Source organism: Triplophysa rosa, unplaced genomic scaffold (assembly GCF_024868665.1).
Source record: "Triplophysa rosa unplaced genomic scaffold, Trosa_1v2 scaffold139_ERROPOS793776, whole genome shotgun sequence".
Taxonomy (NCBI): Eukaryota; Metazoa; Chordata; class Actinopteri; order Cypriniformes; family Nemacheilidae; genus Triplophysa; species Triplophysa rosa.
This window is the reverse complement of record NW_026634143.1, coordinates 673,879-699,604: the sequence shown is the minus strand read 5'-3', so window position 1 is coordinate 699,604 and position 25,726 is coordinate 673,879. Positions and strand designations below refer to the sequence as shown.

The 25,726-nt window shown below is 38.7% G+C and overlaps 2 protein-coding genes across 3 annotated transcripts in view; both read left to right on the top strand.

Moving 5' to 3' along the window:
• LOC130549592 (guanine nucleotide-binding protein G(I)/G(S)/G(T) subunit beta-1-like) overlaps positions 1–2,077 on the top strand; it is a 41,256-nt gene extending 39,179 nt beyond the window's left edge. Inside the window, exon 11 of the mRNA XM_057326850.1 lies at positions 282–2,077. The gene's annotated coding sequence lies outside the window, so the exon portion shown is untranslated. The remainder of the gene's footprint in view (positions 1–281) is intronic.
• A 4,746-nt stretch (positions 2,078–6,823) lies between these two features.
• Positions 6,824–25,726, top strand: part of LOC130549595 (DDB1- and CUL4-associated factor 1) — a 38,641-nt gene continuing 19,738 nt past the window's right edge. For both annotated transcript variants that reach the window (XM_057326856.1, XM_057326855.1), the window contains exons 1-2: positions 6,824–7,001; positions 24,899–25,017. In XM_057326856.1, the coding sequence (XP_057182839.1) occupies positions 24,899–25,017 (119 nt within the window). In that variant the 5' untranslated portion in view covers positions 6,824–7,001. The remainder of the gene's footprint in view (positions 7,002–24,898; positions 25,018–25,726) is intronic.

Genomic DNA, 25,726 nt, shown 5'->3' with positions numbered 1-25,726 from the left:
TCTCTCAAAAGTGTCCATTGCTTGGTTTACCCCAACAATCTCTCGTATCATTTTCTCTTCCTCATGCCATCTCACTCAATCTTCGTTTAGCTATATTTGTATTTTTAGGGCGACCTATTCTAAGTTGAGATGGTCGTTGTAAAAGAGTAGAGAAGCTGGTCAGGATACTTCCAATAACATTTGAGAAGGATTAGCAATGTGTTTTTATGCAAATGTCTGCTGACGTCAGTCGTGTAATAGGACTCATGTTTCTGTCATGTCACCGTTTTTATTCTTCACAGACGGCGCCCAGACTCTACAGTCGACTGGAAGACCGGTCTAACGTTGAAACGTTGAGTTTTATTGTCCTTTCTGCTCCTCCTCAAACAGAACTGACCCCAACATCTTTAATGACAAATAAGAAAGAAAATCTCTCCTTTGGAAAACAAACAAAGAAAAAAAAGAGCACAATTGTTTCACTCGGCTAGATTGTAGTTTGTAAACGGATTAAAGTTGGTAATTGTGCAGATTCCTTCTGGGACCATTTTTTTGATCTTGTATTGAAAGACACTCATTCCACTGCTATTGTCATCGCGCTAACATCACAGCATCATTTTATTTAACACCCACACGGGCACAGGTTTTTCTAACTCGATCACTTTCTGGGCCTTTTCACTTTTTTTTGGACCCCTCCCCGTGGGTTGAGATTTGGAATCGAGGAGCACAGGCGTGCTTTTTGTCTCCTAGTTTTTAAATATTTTAGCATCGAGTTTGTAGTGGGAATATAAAACAAGCATGACGTTATCAATGTTGTGAAACTCTGTCAAAAGGGGTCCACTAGCTGCTATCAGGCCTGTTTATTTAGTCCAGGGATTTTGGTTTCTGGTCAAGCGAGTTTGTTTTGCTCATATATGTAATAACGTTCAGCTATGTTAACCAAGCACGTGCTGTTCATGATAACCAATGCTCCAATTTCATAGATAAGACCACGTCAATTTTATCCCCTTATGCTTTTTTTGTAGCGTTGAATGAAGATTAACCAATCATGTCATATTGTTTTGAACGTTTTTCTTATCCTGACCTGTTTGCTGTAGAGGATGTTGACAGTAGGGCTGGGGCAGTTCTTTAAGTTTAGTTTCTTTCTTTTTTTAAGAGAGGTGCCCATGTTGTGCTTGGAAAACAGTTACTGCTCTGTGAATGACATGTTGTATAAATCAATGTTTGAAAATAATGATGTTGAAAACGTTTTTAAGTTAAAAATGAAAACAGATCTTATTTTGGTTGTCTGCCATGGGTGGGAAACTCGTAGACTTGCATGCTGTAGAATTGCTTAAAAGAGGTGCATATGAAACTAAGCCCTTGATGTTTTTGTTTTTTTCTTTGTTTCTTAAAAATAACCTGTTAAATAGAGATCATCACAGTATTTATATTATTTCTTTGTTTCTGTTCGTTTGGTTTTCTGCTACTCTGTGCATACATAACATACATAACTGGGTTTTATCTTGCAACGCTTCAGAGCTATGCACGTAAGAGAAGCGAAGAGTAAAACACACGACGGTGAGCCGTTCTGTCCCTGAAGAAACACACACACGCACGCATGCACGCACCCCGACCCTGTAAAAACAACACACACGAAGAACAAAGACCGTCTCATTCTCTCTGTAGCAAAACAACATTTCTGCTGACACGAAGACGATGCTAGAGACGTTTTGTAACAAACAGGTTTTTTTCGGGTTTGTTCTTTGATATAAAACGCAGAATTGAACGGGAGAATCTGTTGTTTCACTTGACGTGTGTCAAGAGACGCTCTCTTTACTCGGCTGTAGTGGCATTTCTTCCATCCTCTTATTCATTCTGTACAGAAACACAACAAGTCCTGTCGCTGTACGTTAGGCCTGGAGTTGGCAACACGAATAAAGACTAAAAATGAACTAAGTTTCCTTTTCTCTCTCCATACCAGTAACTTGCACTGCATTCTCTCTTATTCATCTTTTGTATTTCATTTTAAAGTCAGTGTACAACAGAAAGCTGGATGCCAGATAGAAACTATATTAAAACGTACTGTTATTTAAAATATAATAAAAGCAGTTTGAGATGATTTCTCGTTTCTCGTGTTTTCTGTGAAGACTGGTTTGACACATGCATTTGTTTTCTTTAGGAGATCCTTTCCCTTCCTGAAATCCTTCATTTTTGGTTGACACGAGGGGCTGCTGCTGGCTATTGTTGTCTAAATTCTAATTGAAATTTCCTTTACGTATCATATAAATAGTGCACTGATTTATAATGCACGACTCTTAATACTATGCTGAGTATTATTAGCCGTGTTTATCTATTAATTCATGCGTTACCCTTCATGAAATCAGCATCATCAACATATTTGTGGGACCCTATTACGGACCATCTAAAGCAGGGGTCTTAAACTGCCGGCCCGCGGGCCATACGGCCCCCACTCCCCCTCCCTCAGGCCCGCAACTGACATCAAAAATATAACGCAATCTGGCCCGCAAAAATATTATTCTTTTTAAAATTATTATTATTTGTAATTGTTTTATAGCAATTTAAACTACCCAATTCAATATGTACTAAAAACACGGTTAAAAAAACCCTGCGCTTGCCGGAAGACTTGATAAGACGTTAGCTGGTTTCTGTGCTTCAGCAGTTTCTTTTTTTGTTTGGCTGTGAACGAAAATATGTCTAATTCCAAACCGAAAAGGAAAGTGGATGATGAACACAGACTGTGTCAAGAAAGATGGACACTGCAGTATTTTTTGTGGAGTTTAATGGAAACGCCACCTGTCTGATATGCAAAGAAAAAGTTGGCGTTCTGAAGGAATACAATCTCAAGCGTCATTACTCGACTAAACACGGAGACCAATATGAGAAGTACCAGGAAGACGAGAGAAAAAAACGAGCCACACAGTTGCAGAGAGAGCTAACGTCCCAGCAAAGCCTTCTCCACAGAGCCAAAAAGGATGCTGATGCTGCCGTTGAAGCGAGTTATGTGGTGAGTGAAATGATCGCTAAAGCAGGAAAGCCATTCACTGAAGGGCAGTTTATGAAGGACTGCATGTTGAAGGTCGCTGATATTCTATGTCCAGAAAAGAAGAACATGTTCAACAATCTCTCTTTATCGGCAAATACAGTGGCAGAGCGGATTACCGAGTTATCGAGTGACATTTATGATCAGCTACGAGGGAAAGCTAGAGTTTTCACTGCATACTCTGTGGCGCTTGTGGAAAGTACAGACAAAACTGACACTGCTCAGCTAGCTATTTTCATCAGAGGCATTAATGACCAGTTTGAGGTGACGGAAGAATTGCTGAGTTTGTGTCCAATGCACGGCCGTACAACAGCCAAAGATATATTTCAGCAGCTGTGCGACGCGATTGAACGCGCTGGTTTGCCGTGGAGCAGACTAGTGGGCATTACCACCGATGGCACCCCGTCTATGACAGGTAAAAAAAAATGGACTGGTAGCGCTGGTACAAATTGGAAGAGGAAAATGCAGATCCAGCAGTTGTTCTGCACTGCATTATACACCAGCAGGCACTGTGCAACAAATGCTTAAAATATGAACACGTCATGTCTGTTGTCCTAAGATGCATCAATTACATCAGGTCAAGAAGTTTACAGCACCGCCAGTTTCGAGCCTTTTTGGAAGAAATTGAGGCAACATATGGTGATGTACTTTACTTTACTGAGGTACGCTGGCTCAGCAGGGGAAATGTCTTGAAGAGATTTTTTGAGTTAAGAACAGAGGTGAAGAGATTTATGAAAGATGGCAGAATGGATGTTCCTGAATTTGATGATCCTAAATGGGTCATGGACCTTGCATTCCTAGTGGACATTACACAGGAGCTGAACATCCTTAACCTGAAGCTCCAGGGCCCTGGTCAGCTCATCACAGCAGTGTATGAAAGTGTGAAAGCCTTCTCCACAAAATTGAGATTGTGGAAAACTCAGCTTTCTGCAAAAAATCTCAGTCATTTCACAACATGCAGATCTCTTGTGGAGGAGGGCATAGCATTCAATGGTGATGAATATGCCTCTGCTGTTGAAAACCTACTTCAGGAATTTGATCAGCGTTTTGCTGACTTCAAGGCACACCGTGACACTTTCCAACTGTTTGCAAACCCCTTCTCAGCTGATGTGGAGAGTGTCCCAAATTTGTTGCAAATGGAACTTATTGACTTGCAGTGCAACAGTGAGCTAAAAACAAAATTCAGAGAAGCAAAAGGAAATGCAGACAAGACTGCACAGTTTCTGAGAGAGTTAAATCCATGCTTCCCAGAGCTTTCCAAAGTGTTCAGTCGGTTAATGTGCCTTTTTGGAAGCACATACCTGTGTGAGAAACTTTTCTCAACTATGAACTTCAATAAATGCAAATTCAGGTCCAGGCTTAGTGATGCTCATCTTGAAGCTGTACTCAGGGTTTCAACTGTGAACTCCATCAGGGCAAACGTGGCTCAGTTGTGTGAGCAGAAGTGCTGCCAAGTGTCTGGCAAGAAATAGAATAGTTTGCAAATGTATTCAGAGATCGCAGTTGTTCAATGTAAGGTTCAGCACAGTTTTGATAAGTTACTTAAGTTAAAATAAAGTTCTTTTTGTGCTTCAATGTTAAAACGGCCCTCCTATGAGATGTCAGTCACAGCAATAGCCCCCAGCCAATTTGAGTTTGAGACCCCTGATCTAAAGCAAAAACAAATCACTAGTTATGAATTACAAACTAGAGGAACAAGGAAACGCATTACAAACTAGAAGTTTTTAAATGACTACGATCCAGCAGTGAGCCGTTTCGTCTTCATCAGTGTAAGTGTCAACATGAATGACACATTACAGACTTTCATCGCAGTCAGAATCTCATCTCAACTGGAGGTTATGAGTGAAGTTTTGGTTGACATGAGAGATTTTACTCCCACAGCTTCAGAGACTTGAAATTCTCTGAGCTCAGGTCAACAGTTGCTTTGGATGCTCACGGCGATCATTCGGAGCGAGACAAACATTACACATTTCAAGATGTCGTATGACATACGTCAGGTGAATATTTTACTTAACTTCTCTGCAACAGCGTGTCATGATAAACAAGACCAATGAAGCTGGATTTAAAGAAAATGACCGTAAACTGTCTTTTGTAATACTGCATTGTGTTCATGAAACAATACAGTAGTACAGTAATGATAATGTAATGTAGATTGTCTTTTTTGTCAATAACTCTCTGCACCTGTAACATGTCTGCTTTTATCATGTAGACTGTTATTTTGTAGTGCTTTTTGCATTTAGTAGAAGCTTTTATCCAAAATGACTTAAAAAGGCGAAAACAATTAAATGATTCATCCTGGAAGGCAATAATATGACCAGATAAAATTCTTTCTCATTGTTAATACCTGTGAACATACTTGCATGTTATTCTTGTGTGTCTTTGAATGAATGGTAGCAACATGTTTGGAAACTAGAGCCCTTACGAAAATGAACCATGGTTTAAAAAACATGGTTTTACTACAGTTAAAACCAAAATAACATGGTTACTGTAGGGGTTTTGCCAATAGAAATCAATACACACACAAAAAAAAACACTACACTTTTACCACAACAAAAAATACATGGTTATTCTCTGCACTGTGAAGAGTTTTCGTATTTATCAATCAATTCAAATTCTAAAGAAATCCAATAAGTTTTTGGTGTTAAGCAGTTTTACGGCAGGTGGATTGTTTGAGATGTTGCCACAGTTCTTATGTAACAGTATTTTGCTATAATGACTCACTGACTGCTCTTTAACCCCTTATTTGAAATACATACTTTTTTTAGTTGATGACCTAAAGCAGCACCAGTAAATCTGAAAGGCGTGATTGACCAATCAGATATTCCATAGAGTCCTGCAATTATATGAAGTATTAAAGGCTCACGTTTTTTTCTTTGCCTTTACATTTGTACAGTATAATTTCCTATGGTATGTAAAACTTTTATCCACCCTAATGCCAATTTTAATAGGTCATAAAGTAAACTGTTAATCGTGTATTAGTTTATTCCTTAAAATAAAAATGTATATAATAATCCAAACAGGTTTTGCATTTCTTAACATTTTTCGAAAATGACTGAAATATTTAAACCGCTGTAATAAGTGTTCTACAGGATATAATGACGCATTACTTTGTAAGAAAGATTATTTGGTTATTGATGAATGTTTTCCATAGCGCTGTCTTACACACCCAGTAAACATCTCATTCATCTTGATTGCTAAAGAATTGTTTTGGTTAAGGAGACGCCTACCGCTATATATGCGGCACTTAAAGCACAATGCTGCCAAAAATGTTATATTACTAGCGTAACTAACGTTACTTTAAACGAATCCCTTCATTTGTTTCCAGCAGTCGTGTTCGTCTTTATGTAGCTCTGTGCACGCCGATCGTCTTGTGGCATCCAAGTACCGCGAGAGCGAGTAAGTCACCGTCAGAACAGTATGCTGTCGAATCGCTCTCGCGATACTCCGTTGTCACAGATCGATTAGTCTGCGCAGCGCTGCGTGAAGGCGAACACAACGCAACACACCCATCTTTCCCCCTTCAATTACGTCATTCGCAATTCTTCTTGGTGGTGTAGTCCAATTCCACTTGTGTCTAAAGACTTACATCTTTGTGTGGGTTTCAAATACTTGTGTTCTTTTATGAATCTTTGTAATGCTGTGCTGACTGGTTTGTTTCATGTACTAGAACTCTTTAATGCAGACTTGCTTAACATATATGGAAAAACTAAATGCGAAAAACACTTCCGGAACGAAGATGTTAAAAGATGGGCGGGGATTGCACTGGGCTGACGTCACTGACGTGCGCCTGTCGTCTCCGGGTCATGACGTGTTTAGTGGTCGCCATCATAAAGTTGCAGCAGCACATTGCTGAAGACAGACACGAGTGATATGAGCGTTTATATATGGTTATTCATGGTGTTGTAACGCTGTGTGACGTGCGTCAGCTGCTCTTAGCACGACCCCGAGTGATTCTGAGGCGGAGTGTTTGTGTTCGCTGAAGGTGAGAAGCCAGCGTTAACACACACGAGCACATGGACTGTGAACACTGTTTATACACTGTTTTAGTCTGGTATAGCTGTCATTCTGTCTCGTGAACTGTGAATGCGGCACACGCGTGGGGCTAAAGTTACACTGCTGTGTTTATACACGCACATCAAACATTCTCCTGCTGTATAACGTTACTGTGACGTTTCTTAACTGAATTGTAAATATGTTTACCGTGCACGTGTAAACCTCGTATTGTACGATACTGTCTGGGACTGCGTTGATTTTGTGGCGTTGTCTGTGTGAACGCGCTTTCTCTGACAGTCCCCTTGTTGCTCGCGCATGAGCGCTGCGTTTAACGCGCAGTGTCAAGCTCAACGATATGTATGTGAATTGGTGCTTAAATTAGAAAGATTTGCAGAAGTCTACGTCAAAATGCAAGCCTTCAAGAGAGATGCAGCATTCAGGTGCAGCAGTATGAAGACTCTTTCGCTTCAAATGACACCTGAAAAAATCTTTTCAGAACAAACGCAAAACAAATGTCCGATGGTCACGCATGCGCGGCAGGTGGCGCTGATCGAGAATAAATTCAAAACGCTGGTCGTTTTTAGGTTTGTTTTTCTGGACAAGATAAAATGTTCGTTTTAACCAATCACGAATGCTTTTAACGCTCTCAGGTTGTTTCCCTAACATTATGACCTAGCACATTATTTACCCATAGTAGGAGCTGTGGCGATGGTTAAAGTTCCTCTGCATTTGATACTTTAACCATTTAAAACTCATGGAAAACAATCATTTCGAGCTTAAAACGGCATATGTAAAACATTTTCCTGTGACAATTTCTTCATGCCTTAAAATAACTTAAATATACCTACACCCTTGCTTCATTTAGTATACACGGATTCATTAATAAGCACATTAGTCTGCGCCTCCATTGATTGTAGGTACATAGATTTACATTTAGCCATTTAGCAGACGCTTTTATCCAAAGTGACTTACAGATGAGGATATGGAAACAACATAAGGACAACAAAAAGCGTAAGTGCAATAAAAGAAAACTGGTCTCATATAGCCTATCACAGTATACAGAGCTAAGGTGTTTTTTTGTTTTGAAAGCGTAGAAAAGAGATAAAAGTCAGAACTGATCAGTCAGGTGTTGACGGAAGAGATGTGTTTTCAGACGGTTCTTAAAGATGGCCACAGAATCTGCTGATCTTGTAGCAGCGGGCAGATCATTCCATAAATGTGGAACCGATCCCGAGAAGGTACGTGAGAGAGATCTTTTACCTTTTTGGGATGGCACCACAAGACGTCGTTCGTATGCAGAGCGTAGGGATCTGGCGGGTACATAAGTCTGCATTAGCAAGTGAAGATAAGGGGGTGCCAAACCAGTGGTGGTCTTGTAGGCCAAGAGCAGAGTCTTGAATTTGATTCGGGCGACTATAGGGAGCCAATGTAACTTAGTGAAGAGAGGAGTGACGTGCGCTCTTCGGTTCATTGAAGACCACTCTTGCTGTTGCATTCTGGAGCATCTGTAGAGGTTAGGTTGAGCAAGCTGGTCATCCAGTCAGTAGCGCATTGCAGTAGTCCAGTCTGGACAGAACAAGAGCCTGGACTAGGACTTGCGTAGCATGCTCAGATAGGAAAGGTCTAATTTTCCTGATATTGTAGAGGATCAATCTACAGGACCGGGTGGTGCTGGCAACCTGATCTGTGAAGTTAAGCTGACCGTCGATCACCACTCCCAGGTTTCTGGCCGTTCTGGAAGATGTAATGGTTGATGAGCCCAGTTGAATGGAGAAGTTGTGATGACTCTTTGTGTCGGCCGGGATTACAAGCAGTTCTGTTTTAGCAAGGTTCAGCTGCAGGTGATGGTCGTTCATCCAGTGCGAGATGTCGGCTAGGCATGCTGAAATGCGTGCAGAAACAGTCGGATCATCACCGCATAGCAGTGATAGGAAAAGCCATGTTTCCGAATGAATAGATGCCTAATTCGAGCTGTGAGCAGTGTGTGCTCGTGTTGCGGAAGCAGATCGTTTTAGTGCCAGAAATATGTGCCATCCTTATACAGTTAGTGAATTAAAACTGCTTTTGATTCAACTGTCCAATTACTTTTAGTCCCTTTAAAAAGGTGAAGTTTCATATTAAACAGCTGTAATTCCTAAAGCCTTCAGCTAATCTGGATATGAATACACTCTAAATAAAGCTGAGAGTGTGCACTTTGAGACAATATCCATTATAAAACCTCGAAAACACTTTGATACACAGCTAAAATAACAAAAAATGTGCTTCTGTCCAAATACTGAAGGACCTAACTGTATATCTATAGCTGATATCTGTTAACGTGATTGGTTACAGGGTTATGATGTCGTAAACCGAGGCAGTTTTAAACTCCATTTTTTTTAAACTGTCTTGGTAAAGTGCAGTTTTATGGAGAAAATACTCTGCAATGGTTTGAAATGATTAATTTGCACATGGTTCAGCGCTCAAAATTGTGACCATTTCAGTCACATATGCTCCTGAAATTTAACCTGTGGGACTCTAAAATATATTTGGTAGAGGTTAACCGATTGATTGGCTGGTTTTTGGGATTTTTAATTAATCTGCATCGGCCAATTGTGCTGTAAATTAAACAGGCAGGTGCATCTGCGAGCAGATAAGCGTTGTTGTGGAACACGTGACGATGCCTCTTGCGGAAAACAGGTGGTAACGAGCCAGTGGCTAAATTATTACAGTAGCCCGTGTCCTATAGAGCTCCGGCAGTCATGTGACCTATTTTGTTTACACCGTCACACTGGCAACCAGTGACAGCCTGGAGCGAATTTGAAATGGGGCCAGCATGAGTTTCAAGACAACAGAGTTCACTGCGCACTTTAATTCAAAAGACATAGACCTGTGCATAGCAAAGCTTAGAGTATATAACTAGAGATTTTTAAGGTCCTACTTTGGTTTATGGAGTGTAAAACAACAAGTTTATGTACGTAGGTGTAAAAACACTATTTCGTAATAATAGGCAGTTATTCTTACCTTACTTCTTGACTGACTCAAATGTTTGGTTCCGCGATTCATCCGTCTAATCCCCTCCTTTCCGCTAGCCTAGTCTGATGTGATTGGTCAGATGTGATTGGTCTACTGTGAATGAGGCTCACGAGCTACAGTGTTTGGGGGAGAAGAGTGAAGTTTTCGCGGGCAGTCCTAGCAAAACGTAGGCGGGGATTATATGTGGCGATGTAAATCCGCGGCGGTTCGCGAATCGTACTAGGGACGACTCATTTGCGTGATTCAGAGTCGACTCCCTTTTTTCCAAGCCAATAACTTTATTCACTCACCTTCGGATTTACAATTTAGCAGACTGCTTACTTTCAAACACTGCAACATTACACGAAATGTCATTTTAATGATCTCATGTTATGTACTCTTTAATAGATTAAACATAACAGATCCCTATAATGCCCCCACGGTACTTTTAACATGTCAAAGAAATGTGAATTAAATGTCCAATTTAAATGTCCAAAATATTCTATTAATTGGCTAATATGGGCACGGTTCAGTACGTGTAAGTGTATTGCGGTTTTCCGGTTTTCCGTTTAAATGATTTCTGTGCACTCAATGACACTCTGAACTGGCTCTGTCTGTGTTTAAGTAGAGCGAGTGGTGGTCGGGCGTTGAAGCGAGGCTGCCTGCAACACGAGAAGCAATGTGCGGTTGAGAGACGCGGGCTGGCTTTATTGTATGCCCGTTGTACTAAAGTGATAATCTCTGAATTTGGCACATCAAGATTGTATTTTTACACTGCAGACGAAAGCAGCACGCTCGTGTTGCTCTCACCAAGCACATGCAGAAAGCGCGTCTACGGCACCATGCCAAAGTCCGTTTAATGAAAGTCATGCCACTTGGTGGCCTTTCGGACAGCTATTTATGTCATAGCAAGAGCGCCTCCATGCAGCAATTTATCATTGCATTTCTTCCAATTTTGGCACATCTTGCTAATATTATCTTTGGCCTTTCCCGTTGAGTGCTAGTGTTTGGAGTGTTGCGCGCACCGCATGTTTACTTCCATTACAGCAATCGCAAGTTTTGCATTACGTTATTTTAAATACTAAATGCAAAACCTCTTCAAGAAGCATATTTTACTGGCATGTTGATGAACAGTAAACCAAAAACTGCTGTGAGCCAGGAATTTGTACAAGTTGATTTTTGCTTAATGATAATAAAATAAGTAAAGTTATATAAAGAGAATTTCAGTAAAATAGTTTTTTTTCTTAACTTTTTACTGTTCCCGTTACATAAGCATAGAACAATTAAAAAACTATTTAATGTGCCAAGCCATCAGAGCCGAACCGAAAACCATGGGAGAAAAACCGAGGTTCGTATTGAACCGTGAGTGAGCTGTATTGTTGCATCCCTAGTTCATTCGCTCTGCACGAGATCAAATGCGTGCGTTTCGTGTTCTGTACTTTGTGTCAATTGCTTTTTATTTGCTTTTTTTGTTTACACACATTACTTTATATAAAAACCGTGATATAATGTAGGCTATCTTAAATTGTTTGTTATCTTATCTATGATAATTATAACTTGTTCTTAAATTGCGACATAATAAAAAGCAATGTTTTTTTCCCATTCAACATAATTTAAATAAACAAATAATGAAACTAGGGTTGTCCCCGACTAAGAATTTACATGGTCGAATCAGAATTGTCAAGTAGTCTTGCCTATAGTCGACTGATAGTCGAATCAGACGTGTGTGATTTTTTTTGTGTGTATGTGAGCGTGCGCCGTGCATGTGTGGACGACACCAGGTGGTTAAGGGTACAGCGCAACATTGATGCACCAAAAAACAATCAAACATTAATTTACAGAATTTGTTTAGAACAGAATATACCTTTATAATAAATAAACGAAATAAGCCAGAATCAAGTAACAATGTGCAAAATAAATGTGTTTAGGCAAAATGGCTGAAATGCAGGGAACATAATTTTCAAAACACAAGCCTCGAATACTAAAATTAATTTTCCTAAACATCACGTAACAATGCTGTGCCATACAATACTAGACCAGATCTCGCCTCAAAACCATTTTTAAAACTACTCTATAATTAATTATTTTTTACAAACGGGAATACAGCACGTTCATTACCAATGAACTACCAATAAAGTGACTTTATTTACCGCATTTAACGTAAAAAAAAAAAATTCTACAATAAAATCCACAGATATAAAACACACAACAGTAGCCTATAGCACAATGTTAGATTAAAAGTTTATCACCATCTCAGAACAAAGGCATTTTTAACTAAAGTAGAGAGCAGGGCAGGCTGCTCTGCTGCATCAAACTGTGCATCGCAGTGGAAAAGCAAACGAATAATGAACAAAAAAACAAAAATATTATAAGTCTTATAAAATCTAAAAAAATCACAACTTCACCACAGAACATGACTATTCTTATTTCCAACTAATGGAAAAAGCAAATGCCAAACGAAAAGCGAGACATTTTGCATACAGCCTAAAGAACAGTCTCTTACAGAGCATCGTGCAGAAAGAGCGCAGCATCCACAGTGGAAGGTTTTAGTCCATTGCATGTGAGGTGAATGTCTAATTGTCTATGGCATCACGCGTTGCTGCGTGCGTAAAATGCGTTGTAGGTGCTGTGATAGGTCATAACATGTTTTTTACGTATAAAACATATTTTCCTAAAACAAACCTGAGGCCCTATCCGTGTGCAAGCAATGATGTGAAAATTAGCCCGGGCTGAAATGCATGGCTCTACCGCGGACCCTCCTGATGATGAAAATTGCGTCATGCAGGGGAATCACGTTGCTGGCCCAACATCATGATGGCTGTCAGCCATCGGCGATGGACGATATCATCGTCTATTGGCCCAACCCTAAGTCAGGGTTGGCGCATCAGCAAAGGCAGAAATATTACTGGTCATAACGTAAGGAAAGCTGAACACATATACCTGTTTTAGCGACATTAAATATTGGATTTGACAGTTTGGTAAACACATTCTTTAGTCTTTAAAATGTTCGCTATTACATATGCACTACACAAAGTTTTTGGACTGCCTTCTGGGCCATTCTTAGTTTTAGACTATAGTCGACTACAAGGTTACAAAACTTTTGTTTTAAATGACTGTCAAATGAGTTGCTCATCCCTAGGGCTGTGCCGATAAACGATATCATATCGAATCGCGATAAAATGTATTTCAAAAACGATGATAAGCTATTGGCATTTTTACTCGATATGGATTAATCTTACAGTCTAACAGAAAACAGAAATAAACGCAACAACGCGTCAGCGTGCAGCTTTTATCATGCGCGTCAAACTACAAAGTCCATTTCATACTGCACTTGGCAAAGAAAACTCGACATGAGGAGGAAAACATTACTGGAAGCGGAAACGAAAGTGAAACTAACCCCGAGTTGTCATCACGCGGTTTATCAAGTGTCTTATTTTTTTCGCAGTCGCCGGTTAAACAAAACGAACTTGAGGCGCAATTGCAAGCGAGTTACTTCGAAACTCAAGCACAAACGTTTTTATATCCATCGTTAACATATCTGCTAACATGAGCTGGTGCATATGAAACAAACCAGCGCTGCCCTGTACAGATTAGAGATGTAATGAAGTGAGTTTGTGTGCACATTAAAATATTGAACCTTGTGTGTAAGATGCTTGCATGATTAAAGAAATGTACTACAGTTTATGTGAGATGTCTTTTTGAAAGACTAAGGTTCACTGAATGTATTGAATGAATCCCACTACTGGAGCAAGACATTATTGCAGCGTTATGTATGTGCGCAGGTGCTGAGCCAATAGCGTTCGAATGTACACAGTAACGGAGCCCTTTCATTGGTTGAATGTACTGAATGAACACTCCCTTTACTTAACGAGTCAATTGAGTCAAAATGAGACTGAATGAACTGGTACATGTTGTTTATGGCCTAATATCCTCTGTGTTGCAACTGCATTAATTTAATTGAATTTTAACTGGTTAAAGGTTAACTTTTGTTAATAAACTGTATTTAAAATAGATTCTTTTAATACAGTTTTTTAATTAAATATACTGTATATCGAAATAAATATCGTTATCGATCAATATAGAAAAAAACTATCGAGTTTACTTTTTTGCCATATCGCCCAGCCCTACTCATCCCTAATTTATTTGGACACGTTTACCAAGCTAGTGGAGCTGTTTTATTTAGCTACTTTTTGTTTTGGATGTTTAATTCCTATTTTAATTTTGAATGTAAAGTTTAAGCTAGTGAACTTGTTGTTGTTTTTTTGCAATTGTTGCACTGATGCTGGTTTAATAAATAATTCATTAAACTTGTGAATAATTTGTTTATTTTGTTTTACAGGGTTAGGAAATTATTGTATAAGTTGAGCCTGATGCCTTGCACCGTGCATACAGTTTAAGTAATTCAGCAATTTTACCTTGGTATGGGATCGGTACTCTGTATCGGCCAATACTGAATCTCAGGTATCGGAAGCAAAAATGGTGGATCGGAGCGTCCCTAATTATAACACGTTATACTGTATTTCTTCATTTATTTAATTGCTATTGCACATGGCAGAAGTCTATCATTCTTGGCAAATTTTACGTATAACGAAGTTCATTAATTCTTGACTATTTCACAAAAAAAATTATTCTGCAAACATGAAACCAGTAACCAGGAGAAAGCGCAGCAAACACCTGCTCTAAAGGAATAGACACAAAACATGCTTGCAAAAAAGAACTAAAATAATTAATTTTAGGTACTGCAAAACCATCAGGGATCATTATTTCTGCTTAATATATATTAAAAAAACAACCTGTAATGTTCTGGGAAATAAAACCTGAAAAGAACGTCCTTAGAAGGTTATTTTTTTGGGAACCAAAAGGGAACCAAAAACGAAGGTTAGGGGGACGTTCTGTGTTTGCTGGGACCAGTGTTTTTACACGTCTATTAACAGGTGGGAAAATGAATGGCTTGACAATGTCAAGATTAGGGATGGGTACCGAGAACCGGTGCTTTTTTGGACCGGTACATAATTGGGTCGATACCAGAGTATCGATAAGCTTCATGACAAACGATACTGTTATCGATACTTGCGTTGTTTTATCTTGTGTTAAATGGCGAATTAGAGGCTGCTGCCTGTCATTTTCCATCCCTGAATGATGTCCGAATGGCCGAAGTTTGCTCGACGTAAGTGTGATATCTAGGGTCATATGATTGCCGCGGTGTTTTTGTAATCTGCTTGTTTTGCATGTTTATGAGTGAAAGAGTGGCATGGTTGCACTTTTGGAGCTTTCAGCGTCCGTGGTTTACAATGAGGAAGCTTCCGTCAAACACCCCTTTGCGCCATCCTGTCAAAATAAAAGTTATCCCTTTATTTGAGAACAAGTTATAACCTTGTTTTTAATAATTCGGCCACGGAGTATATTTACTTACTTTAGTAAATTAAAGTAAATGTGCTAGTAAAATTATAAAAAATAGTACATATAATTAAAAAAATATTATTTGCTTAGAAAATAGTACTTAAATTCATGTAGACCTAAAACCAGAAAGGAAAAAAGAAATACGGTCTACCAGCCAAATAACCACAGTGATGTAAAGTAAATGTTGAATTACATTATGATGTGCTCCTATGCACATGCTATGTGCCGTAAGTGGTATGCTAAGGAACACACACACATTTTGTTATGTGGAATTTTCTGTTTTCTCAGAAGCATTTGTAAACAGCAGTTCTAAAGCTCAGCTGTAGTAAAGAAACTTAAAATTTTTAACATCTTTTCACATCATGTGTTTTTGCATCAAATTATAGAGCATAGTATCGATAACAGTATTGATAAGTACCGGTATCGAAAAGCGGTATCAATAAAATCTTAACGATACCCATCCCTAGTCAAGATAGGGGTGGATGATATAACTAAAATCTTTTATCGGGATAGAAGCAATTTTATATCACAATATCGACACAGCGATATACTACTTATCGTAGTATACTGTTGGTATACTACGATACTGATACTGAAACGATACTGTTCTCTCTGAGTTACTATGTTGTGTTCTTAACTAACATAAAGTGTTTGAAGGTGTTCCAGCACTCCTGTTAAGCCAACACTTGTTCACTTCTCTGTATCTCCGTCTCGGGCTGCCCGTGATTTCTCAGAATTTCTCTCGAATATCTAATTGCTCATGGCAAACAGTGAGCTTGATGTGTATAACGCAGTCCGTAACTTTGGCCTCTTTTGCACCAAAATTGCAGGTTACATGCGGGGTTTTCTTTGTGTGTTGTGCGTTGGCCCTGCCACAGATATTAGATATACATAACAAGATGTGCCACTGGCATTACTGTGAATGGGGAGAGAAATGCAATGCTCAATACGGCTGCTCCAGCGATGAAGCTGCAGAACAAAACCAGCCCAAAGGCCACTGAAAGCTAAAAACGCATTATGTAACCACGTAAAGGCGACTCAACCTGACATAAATCCAACCCCACAACTCAAGCTGTAAATCATTATAAGTTTAGCATTGTTAACGCTAATAAGATGACATTTACTTCGCATTGTAGATAAGTAAATAAGGATCTTTAAAAACATTTTGGGTTAAAAATAAACTTGAGCGGCATTTTTGTGTGGTGTGCACCAGTGTGAGCCAAGACTTTCTGAATTCTACATATCGAGACAATTTTTTTTTCTTTTGAGAGAAAATCATGTAGGTATAGAAGACATGAGAGGTTGTTTTTGTTTATATAAGAAAAGATGATTGAAACAAATGACTGTACTGTACTGGACCGTAAGATGTTTCACCTGCTGATGTGATGTGTTCATTTAACTTTTAGGAAATAAACTAGGGATGCACCGATCTGATACTCTGGATCGGAATTGGGGCAGATACGGGTCTTTTTCGCTGGCTCGGGTATCGGACTGATGGGTTCCATTCAAATCCAATCCGTTGCGTTACACGTGGATGTTACTCTTAAGCGTCAAAAAGGACTAACTATCAGGAAACCACCGTAAAAGTTTTCATGCACTGTATTCCACGTCATGTATTTCTGATAGCTTTATGCGAGGAATAAACCAATAAAGCATAATTAAGAAACTCTGACCTACGCTCGTGCTGTCATCTGTCAGTCTCCATCCAGCATGCATGTGTCCGGTAACAGTGAGGACGTTACTCGTTCCAGAGACGGTACTCGCTGAGTGTATTAGACTAAAGCACTAGCTTGAAGCGGTCTATTTTGTGCGTCATTCATACACAATAACACTTTTTTTTAACTGTTGGATGAATGCAATGCACTGTGTTAAACGCATAACATATGTAGGGCTGCAACAACTAATCGATAAAATCGATAATAGTAACAATCATTTTCTGATCTCACTGGATCTTGGTTTTCTTTGCCCCAACATATGTGTTAGACAGTAAAGAAAACTTAACATTAAATTCAAGAGTCAAGAGCCCAACTAAAGCAAACACTGATCACAATAATGGTGATTTGTTTCAACATTAATTGCAGGTGCAAAAGTGATATTGATTCAATGCAATTAACATTCACTAATCCGCTGTTTTTTAACATTGATTCAATGATTGCTTCCTGTCTGGGTATCCATGTGGAAAGGTACAATATGTGTACCTTTGAGGGTACTGCCCCAGTGACAAGCCATTGTACCCCTAAAGGTACAAATCTGCCACATTTTTTCTGACAGTGTACTTCACTACATTTGAATGACAAATATCTCACTTTTCATGGCACAAAAAAAATATTTCCTTGGCCGACCCTCCCCTCGCTCCCAAGTTTGGGAGAGACTATTGTCAGTTGCTTCTAATATGACACACCTGAATCAACTCACCAGGTGTGTTAATTATGGAGACATTTACAACATTTTGGGAGAAGGCTAATGAGTTCAGTTGTGTATACTTTTCCCATATCTGATTTACTTATTATAAGCAAAAGATGTAATTACATTTATCCGATTAATCGAAAAAAATAATCGTCCAACTAATCGACTATCAAAATATCCGTTAGTTGCAGCCCTAAACATGTCTTCTCTTTGTATTATAACCGTTTTGAACATGGGGAGCAAAGATCCCCGCGACATCAGAAGGAGCATCACAAGGACACATCATTATGAGCGGGTGTATTAAGCGCATCATTCTGTGTTCCATTCCACTGTTCCACTCTGCATTGGAGACTTTTATACAGTGATAGTTTTGTGCAATAAACAGAGATAGTAGTATTTACTCAAGTACATTTTTTTAAGTATCCGTACTTTATGAGACTACATTGTAAAGCATTATATCATACTCCAGTACAATTTATAAATACATTTGTATTTGTTTTTTACCTTTATTACAGTAGTTAATTGCATTGATAAAATCCTACTTTTCTACTTTTAAAAGTAAAAATACTTCAAAGAAAGTGGTAGATTTTAATGTACTCAAGGGTTAAAAGGTTAAAAACAACATCTATTTATGAAATGTAGTGAAGTAAAAAGTATGATTTACTTCATAATGTAGGGAAGTATTTTTTGTCTAAAGTAAAAACACTCTGATAAAGTACAGATATTTTCAAATGTACTTGAAAGTAAAAATGCTTAAGTACTATCCACCTCTGGCAATAAAAGATAAAAATATATACAATTCTACGTTTATCAAGAAAACCCGTGCTAGTATCAGATCAATATCGGTATCGGCCGATACTCAGAATGCAGGTATCGGAATCGGATCGGCAAAGGAAAAAGTGGTATCGGTGCATCCCTAAAATAAACAAAAAGACAATTCCCTGCCGCTGCCTTTAATCTAACAACTGAAGCTTTCAGCAGTGTACTCGGTTCTTTTTCAGTCCAGCAAAGAAAGTTGTAATATTTAGATATTTTGGTTGAATGATTAAAAAACTAGCGAAGTTATTATTATAGTCCCCTGTGGTCAATAATTTTATCCCTTAAAACTAGGGCTGTACCGAAATGAAAACTCTTGGCCGAAGCCAAATAAAAATGAAATACTTGGCCGAACACCGAACATGGCTTTTCGTATTTCTTCTATTCATTTAGCCTATTTTTTCACTATTGCATAAACTGAATGGTGAAAGTGTGCTTTTTATATTTTGTCTTGCTTTTCAATACAATACAATAGAACTTAAAGTAAAATGAATACCTCTCCCTTCTTGAATAGGCTATATTAGGCCTATAACTGACAGATGAAAGAGTGTTCTGTACTCTGTACCCCTACAACAAAACACTGCATTAAAAAGTGTCATTCAACATTATAAAATAAAAATATGAATAAATGAAAACTGTGATTATTATGAGACTAGTGTTGTCACGATACCAAATTTTTGACTTCGATACAATACCTAAGAAAAGTATTTCGATACCAATACTAAATTGATACCATGCAAAAAGAACATACAGGAAGTAATAAAAAAATGATGAAACATAAATAACTTAAAATTCTGTTATTTTATTTTTTACTCTTACAACTTACAGTGTGTTCCTGCCTTGCTTTTTGAGCATGTCTTCCCCCTTATTTAAAAACAATTCATTAAAAACATTATATAATGCATTCTGACATGAACTAACAATAAATCTCTTTTTACAGCATTTATTAATTTGTTTATGTAACTTAATACAAATCTAGTTGTTTATTCATATTAGTTCATTGATAAATGTTAACAAATACAACTGTTAATATTTTAAATTGATTGAAATATTTATTAAATAATTAAATATTTATTAAATCCGTTGAAATGAATCATTAATATGAATAAATGTTGTAGAAGTATTACCCATCATGTTAGCTAACTAATGTTTAGAAATGGGACCTAGTTGTAAAGCGCTATCAATGCTGGTAATGTTGGCCTGTCATAAAATAAATCATAAAACATTATTGTTATCATTAACATACGCTACTACATGTCACTTTTAAAGTTCTTTAAATGGTCGGGATGTCTGTTGGTGAAATGCTTTGCCAAGCTGATCATGTTGGCTCTTTTGGTCTGCAGATTTTGTACAGACAAACTTCGTCTGCACTTTGCAGCACACTTTAACTCTGCTATAATGCCCCATTTGCGCATCTGCTTCACAGACAAGTCGTGAACAGACGCAGGGCTCTAGAGTGCGACCAATTTGGTCGCACATGCGACCTTATTTCTCAATGGTGTGACTAAGAAAAATCTGAGGTCGCACTGGTGCGACCAGCCATTCGAGGGAGAAAAAAAGTCTCCGCGACTCTGAAAGTCTCCCTGTGATTCAACAACAGACACACATTAGGCCCATATCGTGGTCTAAACCAATCAGAGATAGTGAAGGGCGGACCCTCCTCTGATTGGCCGTGGTCCAGATTTTCCTGTATGTGTGTGTACCAGAGGTCGCGTTAAACGAAAATTCTCTGTCATTGACTTTTTTTTTTTACCAGTGATGGAAAAATCTGAAGGCCGTCTGTCCGTCCGTCATTTTGACGGATTACAATGAGGGCAATTTGTAACTCCCCGTTTCCCTTCATTAGAGCGTGATATGCTCGCGAAGGGACGTGCGTGTTTTCACCCGTCATTGTTACCGACTAGACATATGTGATGCGATCTGAGAAAACCCATCGGATGTCTCGCTGGGACGCGGGAAAGACAGTTCACCTATCAAAGTAAACCACATAACATGAAGAATGAAGGAGTAGCAATGCACATTTCCAGCCAGTCCTGTGTAAACTACGGCATGCAAAGTTTTTTATACAATGTTTTCGTGAGATGACAGAGCTCCCCGTCTGCAGCACCGGGAGTTATCCGATCGCAAAACATACAAGGGATGATCAAAAGTCCAGACACTATGCACATGATAAACAAGGTAAAACTTGCTTCACTGCTTATTAGTTGTTGTCCATAATGTTTGCTAGTTTCCTTGTGATAATGGCAGAGCTCTCGTTCTTTAAGTGTGCCCGCACCATTTTCCTTACATTCGTTTTATTCAAACAGTTTTGTACAGTATTTTTATAGACAACAACACTGGGAAATGATTTTTTTTATTAAATTGTTATTAGAGTAAGTCTTTTACTACTCTAAAGTGACTTTTCCTTGTGATACTGGACTGTTGTGCTTTTATTTTCATCACTTAACTTTAAACCCGTTTTCCTCCAAATTCCGTTCCTGGAAATCCTAGCGCTTCAGCTGACCTCAGCCATAACTGTTACATACACAAGATATGAGCAACATAAAAACTGATTTGGAAAGGGCTTGAATATGGTATCAAAAACTGTAATATATAAATTTGCACCATGTGTTGGGTTTTCCCAGATCGAATCACATATGAACATAAACATTAAAACATAAAATATATAGATGAATATAAACAGCAACGGCTTTATTGGGCATTCAGTTGTATTAAAATACAACAGTTCCGAGACGCAAGTACAGCGTGATGACGTCACGAACATACTAATTACCACCTAACGCCACCTTGCACCATAGTGACGGGTAATAATAGATTATGACGGATTTTTTACGAGCCTGTCAGTCAAAATGACAGACATTAAAAAAGTCTAGCGCAACCTCTGGTGTGTACGTGTGAAAATGCGTGTGCTGCAGTCAGACAGAGAGGTGAGGAGCCTATAGGCCCGTCAGTTAAACAGAGTGGATGTAGCCACGGATGATGAGAGAAGATGAAAAGAACGATTGACAACTTTTTCGTGAATAATGTTAAATTAAGGCCTGATCCGTCCGAAAATCATAAGCAATGCTCTGACACAGAGCCATCAACCTCCCAGGTTACGTCAAGCCCTGGTCCATTTATCTTGAGATGTTTTAAGTTTCAGTTCAGTGAAGCACTTTAAGCACCAACACTTTTTCAGTAAGTTACCTTTCTTGTAGAATTGTGCTTCAAATAAAGAACTTTATGTTGACCAGATTGTTAGTTAATCATTTACAAGTCAATTTTGCCTATATGGACAGCGATTTAAAAAAAAAAGTGAACTGGTAAAACTGCGGTGTTAAATGCGATGCGGTCGAAAATTTGTTTGCGCCTAACTTTTGTGCTGGTGCACCTAAGAAAAAAAGTTAGGCTCACCAGTGCAACCAGTGCAAAAAGTTAGTCTAGAGCCCTGAGACGGAAAAGGCACTTATGTTTGCCAATGTGACTTTCATTTCGTCGTCACCCCGAAAAGTGCAGCGCAAATACGAGGAAAGAAAGTTGTACGCACCGACTGACTGAAGAGAGCGCTGAGAGCACATATACGGCTTCTGCAAATGGACACATTTCAGGATGCGTTTTCTCTGAAACGTGCGCGTTATTAAAGTACGGGTACCAAATAAATGAGAAATTGGTATCGTTTTAAAGGAGTCATGAATTAAAACCACAATTTTAACCCGAGCTTTTGTTATATAAGAGGGAATCGTATTCACGCGAACATCATGTAAGTGTCAGAACTGAAACACCCTTGTTACTGAGATTACAACTGTTATTGACACCAGGCCCAGCGAACCCCAGGTTCTGGAAAGCACCTATCTATAGGTTGAACACCGCCTCCAAAGAAAAATATCAACGACTACTTCTCTAGCCACGCCCACTGGTTCGCGCATGACAGAACTGAAGTAACACAAGTGGCGTGGAACCAGATAGAGAGAGCGAGCAATAAACAAACATGCAGTTAAAGATAGCTAAATATTGTGCCGTCCCTGGTCGTGGAAGAACACAGCGCTGCATAATCTTCCTTCGGATTCTGATATTAGGAATGCGGGGTTAAAGTTTATTTTTAAAGACGTTCCAGCTCATGTGGGAAAAACATGGAGAGACTCAAATTAAAAAGCAGTGCCGTCCATATTGGATCCTATAGGAATGGTGCAGCAATTGTCAAAATTGTTTTTGAGCTTTGACATTTAATTCTCATACATTTTTGATTCAGCCATTGACACAACGACCATGTTGTTGTGAATATAAAGACTGTTCTTTTTCTTGGAAATATCGGAAAAAATCCTGTCATCATATATTTAAGGTTTGGGCTTTTACCTGTCAATAACACAACAAATACTTGTAAATGAAGTCAATTGATCAGCCACCATTAAAATGCTATCAGTCATAGAAAAGCTTCTAGTCAGTTTTTTTCTCACTTGCAAGACTACAATAAAAGTTTACTTCTATGTTAATGAAATTTTGGTAGGCTGGTTTTCACACTGAAATAATAACAAATTGTACTGCAGGTTATTTTTATGGTATATGCTTTAATTTTTTTATTTTTAAGTGATTGTGTTGTGGTGGTACATTTGATAAGTATTACCATGCTTTAGTTACAATATATACACTAAAATATGCAAAATGCAGATGCACTACAGCTCCCCCTGGTGTCTTCTATAGAGATGTGCAATAATTGCGATGATCTGAAACCATCGCGATGAGACGATTATTTAATAATCGTGACAGCCCTATTCTGAAAGTTCCTTCCCCATTATCTCTTTAATTTCTTTGCAGTCTTTTTTTAATGTTTCTCTGTCCTTGGACAGGGTGTCTATTTCCCCCTTTAGCTCCTGTATAGAGTTCTTCAGCTGGTTTCTTATCTGGCACAGCTGGTCTCCGAGTTGTTCAGTGTCTTTTGTGGTCTGGGCATGAACCTGCTCGCTCCGTTCCACTATTTCCACTTCCATCAGTGCTAGGCTGTGCTGCAGTTGAGTGACTGTGTTGTGTAGTCCTGGACTTGAGGGAAGAATGATGGTGTTTTCAGTTCTTTCTGAAGTGGTCCTGTTCTTTGTATTAGCATGGGTTGAGGGTTCGTTTTGTTCTTAATTTTCTGATGTGTCTGTATGTATTTGTTTGCAGGGATTTGCTTCCTCTTTTTCCACCATATGTTTTAAGGTATGGAAAAACTGTTTCCCTGTACCATTACGGTTGCATTTTGGTAGAAGTTTGTTGTCAGATGTCTGTTCTCTGGGTCTTTTTCTGAGTCCTCATATGTATATATATATATATATATATATATATATACACACGCACAGTTGTCTGCCTTTGCAGATTCCTTGTTTGGTATGATATTGGAATAGTGTGCAGAAAGCTGTGTGCCAAACAGTTGGGCGTTCTGTGTAGAAGAGTAGATTTGTTGTGAGGGTTTTGTGTTGTTGTCTGCTCTTCTCAGACTAAATGTCTGGGGGATAAAAGGCGTGAGCTCCATTCACCATCGCTGATGTTGCCATGATGGTGCAGTTCACAGGTCGTTGGTATTGAAATGAATAGCTCAGGTAATCCAATCAAGAGGTGTGAAGTCCAACGATCCTCTTTTGTGATTGAAAGTTGCTTTGGAATTCTAGAGCTTCAGAGTGCTAGAGGACTATCAAGTGGAAAGTTGGAGGTCTTTGTTGGTTTGTTTGTCCTTTCACTGATGTTTATCCTTGTTGTTTGTAAGAATATTTTTTCAGTTAAATCCTTTTTTCAGAACAATCCTTATTGATAATCCAGTAAAGTTTGGGAGTAGTTCCTTTTCCAGTAGGTTTTGTGTATTTCCTTCTGAAGTCTTGTTAAATGGTCCACTCCAGTGTGGAAAAGGTCCTTCTGTGTAGTTTCCACAAGGTTTCTTTGTTTTTCAAAGTATTTCTCCTAATCTCTCTCTCTCTCTCTCTCTCTCTCTCTCTCTCTCTCTCTCTCTCTCTCTCTCTCTCTCTCTCTCTCTACAAACCGTTCCTTTATTTGGTTCAGTGATGTTAAGATGCCATCTAGAGGAGAAAAGTATGAGCATGATCATGTTGTGTTCATTGTTATGAAACATTGTTGTGTTCATATCGCTGTTTGTCTTTTAGCTGTGATTTATCAGTTTTGTTTATACACCCAATTTGTAGTTTATAGATTTGAACTGGTTTGTTTTCCACCGTTGAAATGGTTTGACTTCTCAACACATGTAAAAGAGTCGTGAAAGGCTTTGCACTGATCTTTGTAAACAGTTTGTTGTTGTGACGTGTGTTTCAGATGGCGTCTGGCGGCGGCGAGGGAAGCGTGGACTCTAAAGCAGAGCTGAGCTCTCTACTGGAGCAGTGGGAACGAGAACAACAGTCTGGAACAAATGAACTGCTCAACATTCTCACCAAGTGAGACTTAACAACACACACCAAACATTACTATAGATTATAGACTACTGACGCGGCTTCATGTGTGTCAAAGTCTCTTGAGCTTCCTGTCAGCTTCTCACAGCACTGTAATGTTTTAATATCACTCGGTATTCACAAAACATTTGATCTCACCACTAAGAGCTCTCCTAAATGGCTGTAAAAGTGTAAAAAAGCTGTAAAAGTTTCCTCTTGAAACCTATTCACAACTCTGCTGAGAGCAACTTTTACTAAGGAGCCAAAAGAAATCTTAAGAGTGAAGGCGGGGTTGACCTCGTTGCTATGGATGATGTCAGCAAGCTTACTGACTAGACCTCAGTGATCTGCTGATAGAGGATGGGTCTCTGTCAGTCATTTAATCATAGAAAGATTATAGATTATAGGTATCATGCTGACAAATCTAAATTGTAACATGACTACATTTTTATTTAAAAATAAAATACAATTATCTTAATTTAAATATTTGAAAATGTTTTTTATTGTGCATTCCAATTAATATTAATCAAACTGCAGTTAGGGTTTTATTAAAGTCCCCGTGAACTGGAAGTTGCGATCGTTTTTACTTCCATATTTTGATGCATTTCTGAGTGAAATGGAAATTGGAATGAGAAAAATAGTATAAAAACAGCCGTTGCATTTTGAAATGGAACTGGCAGCAGACTGACAGTTGAAGGGGAGGAGTTAACAGATG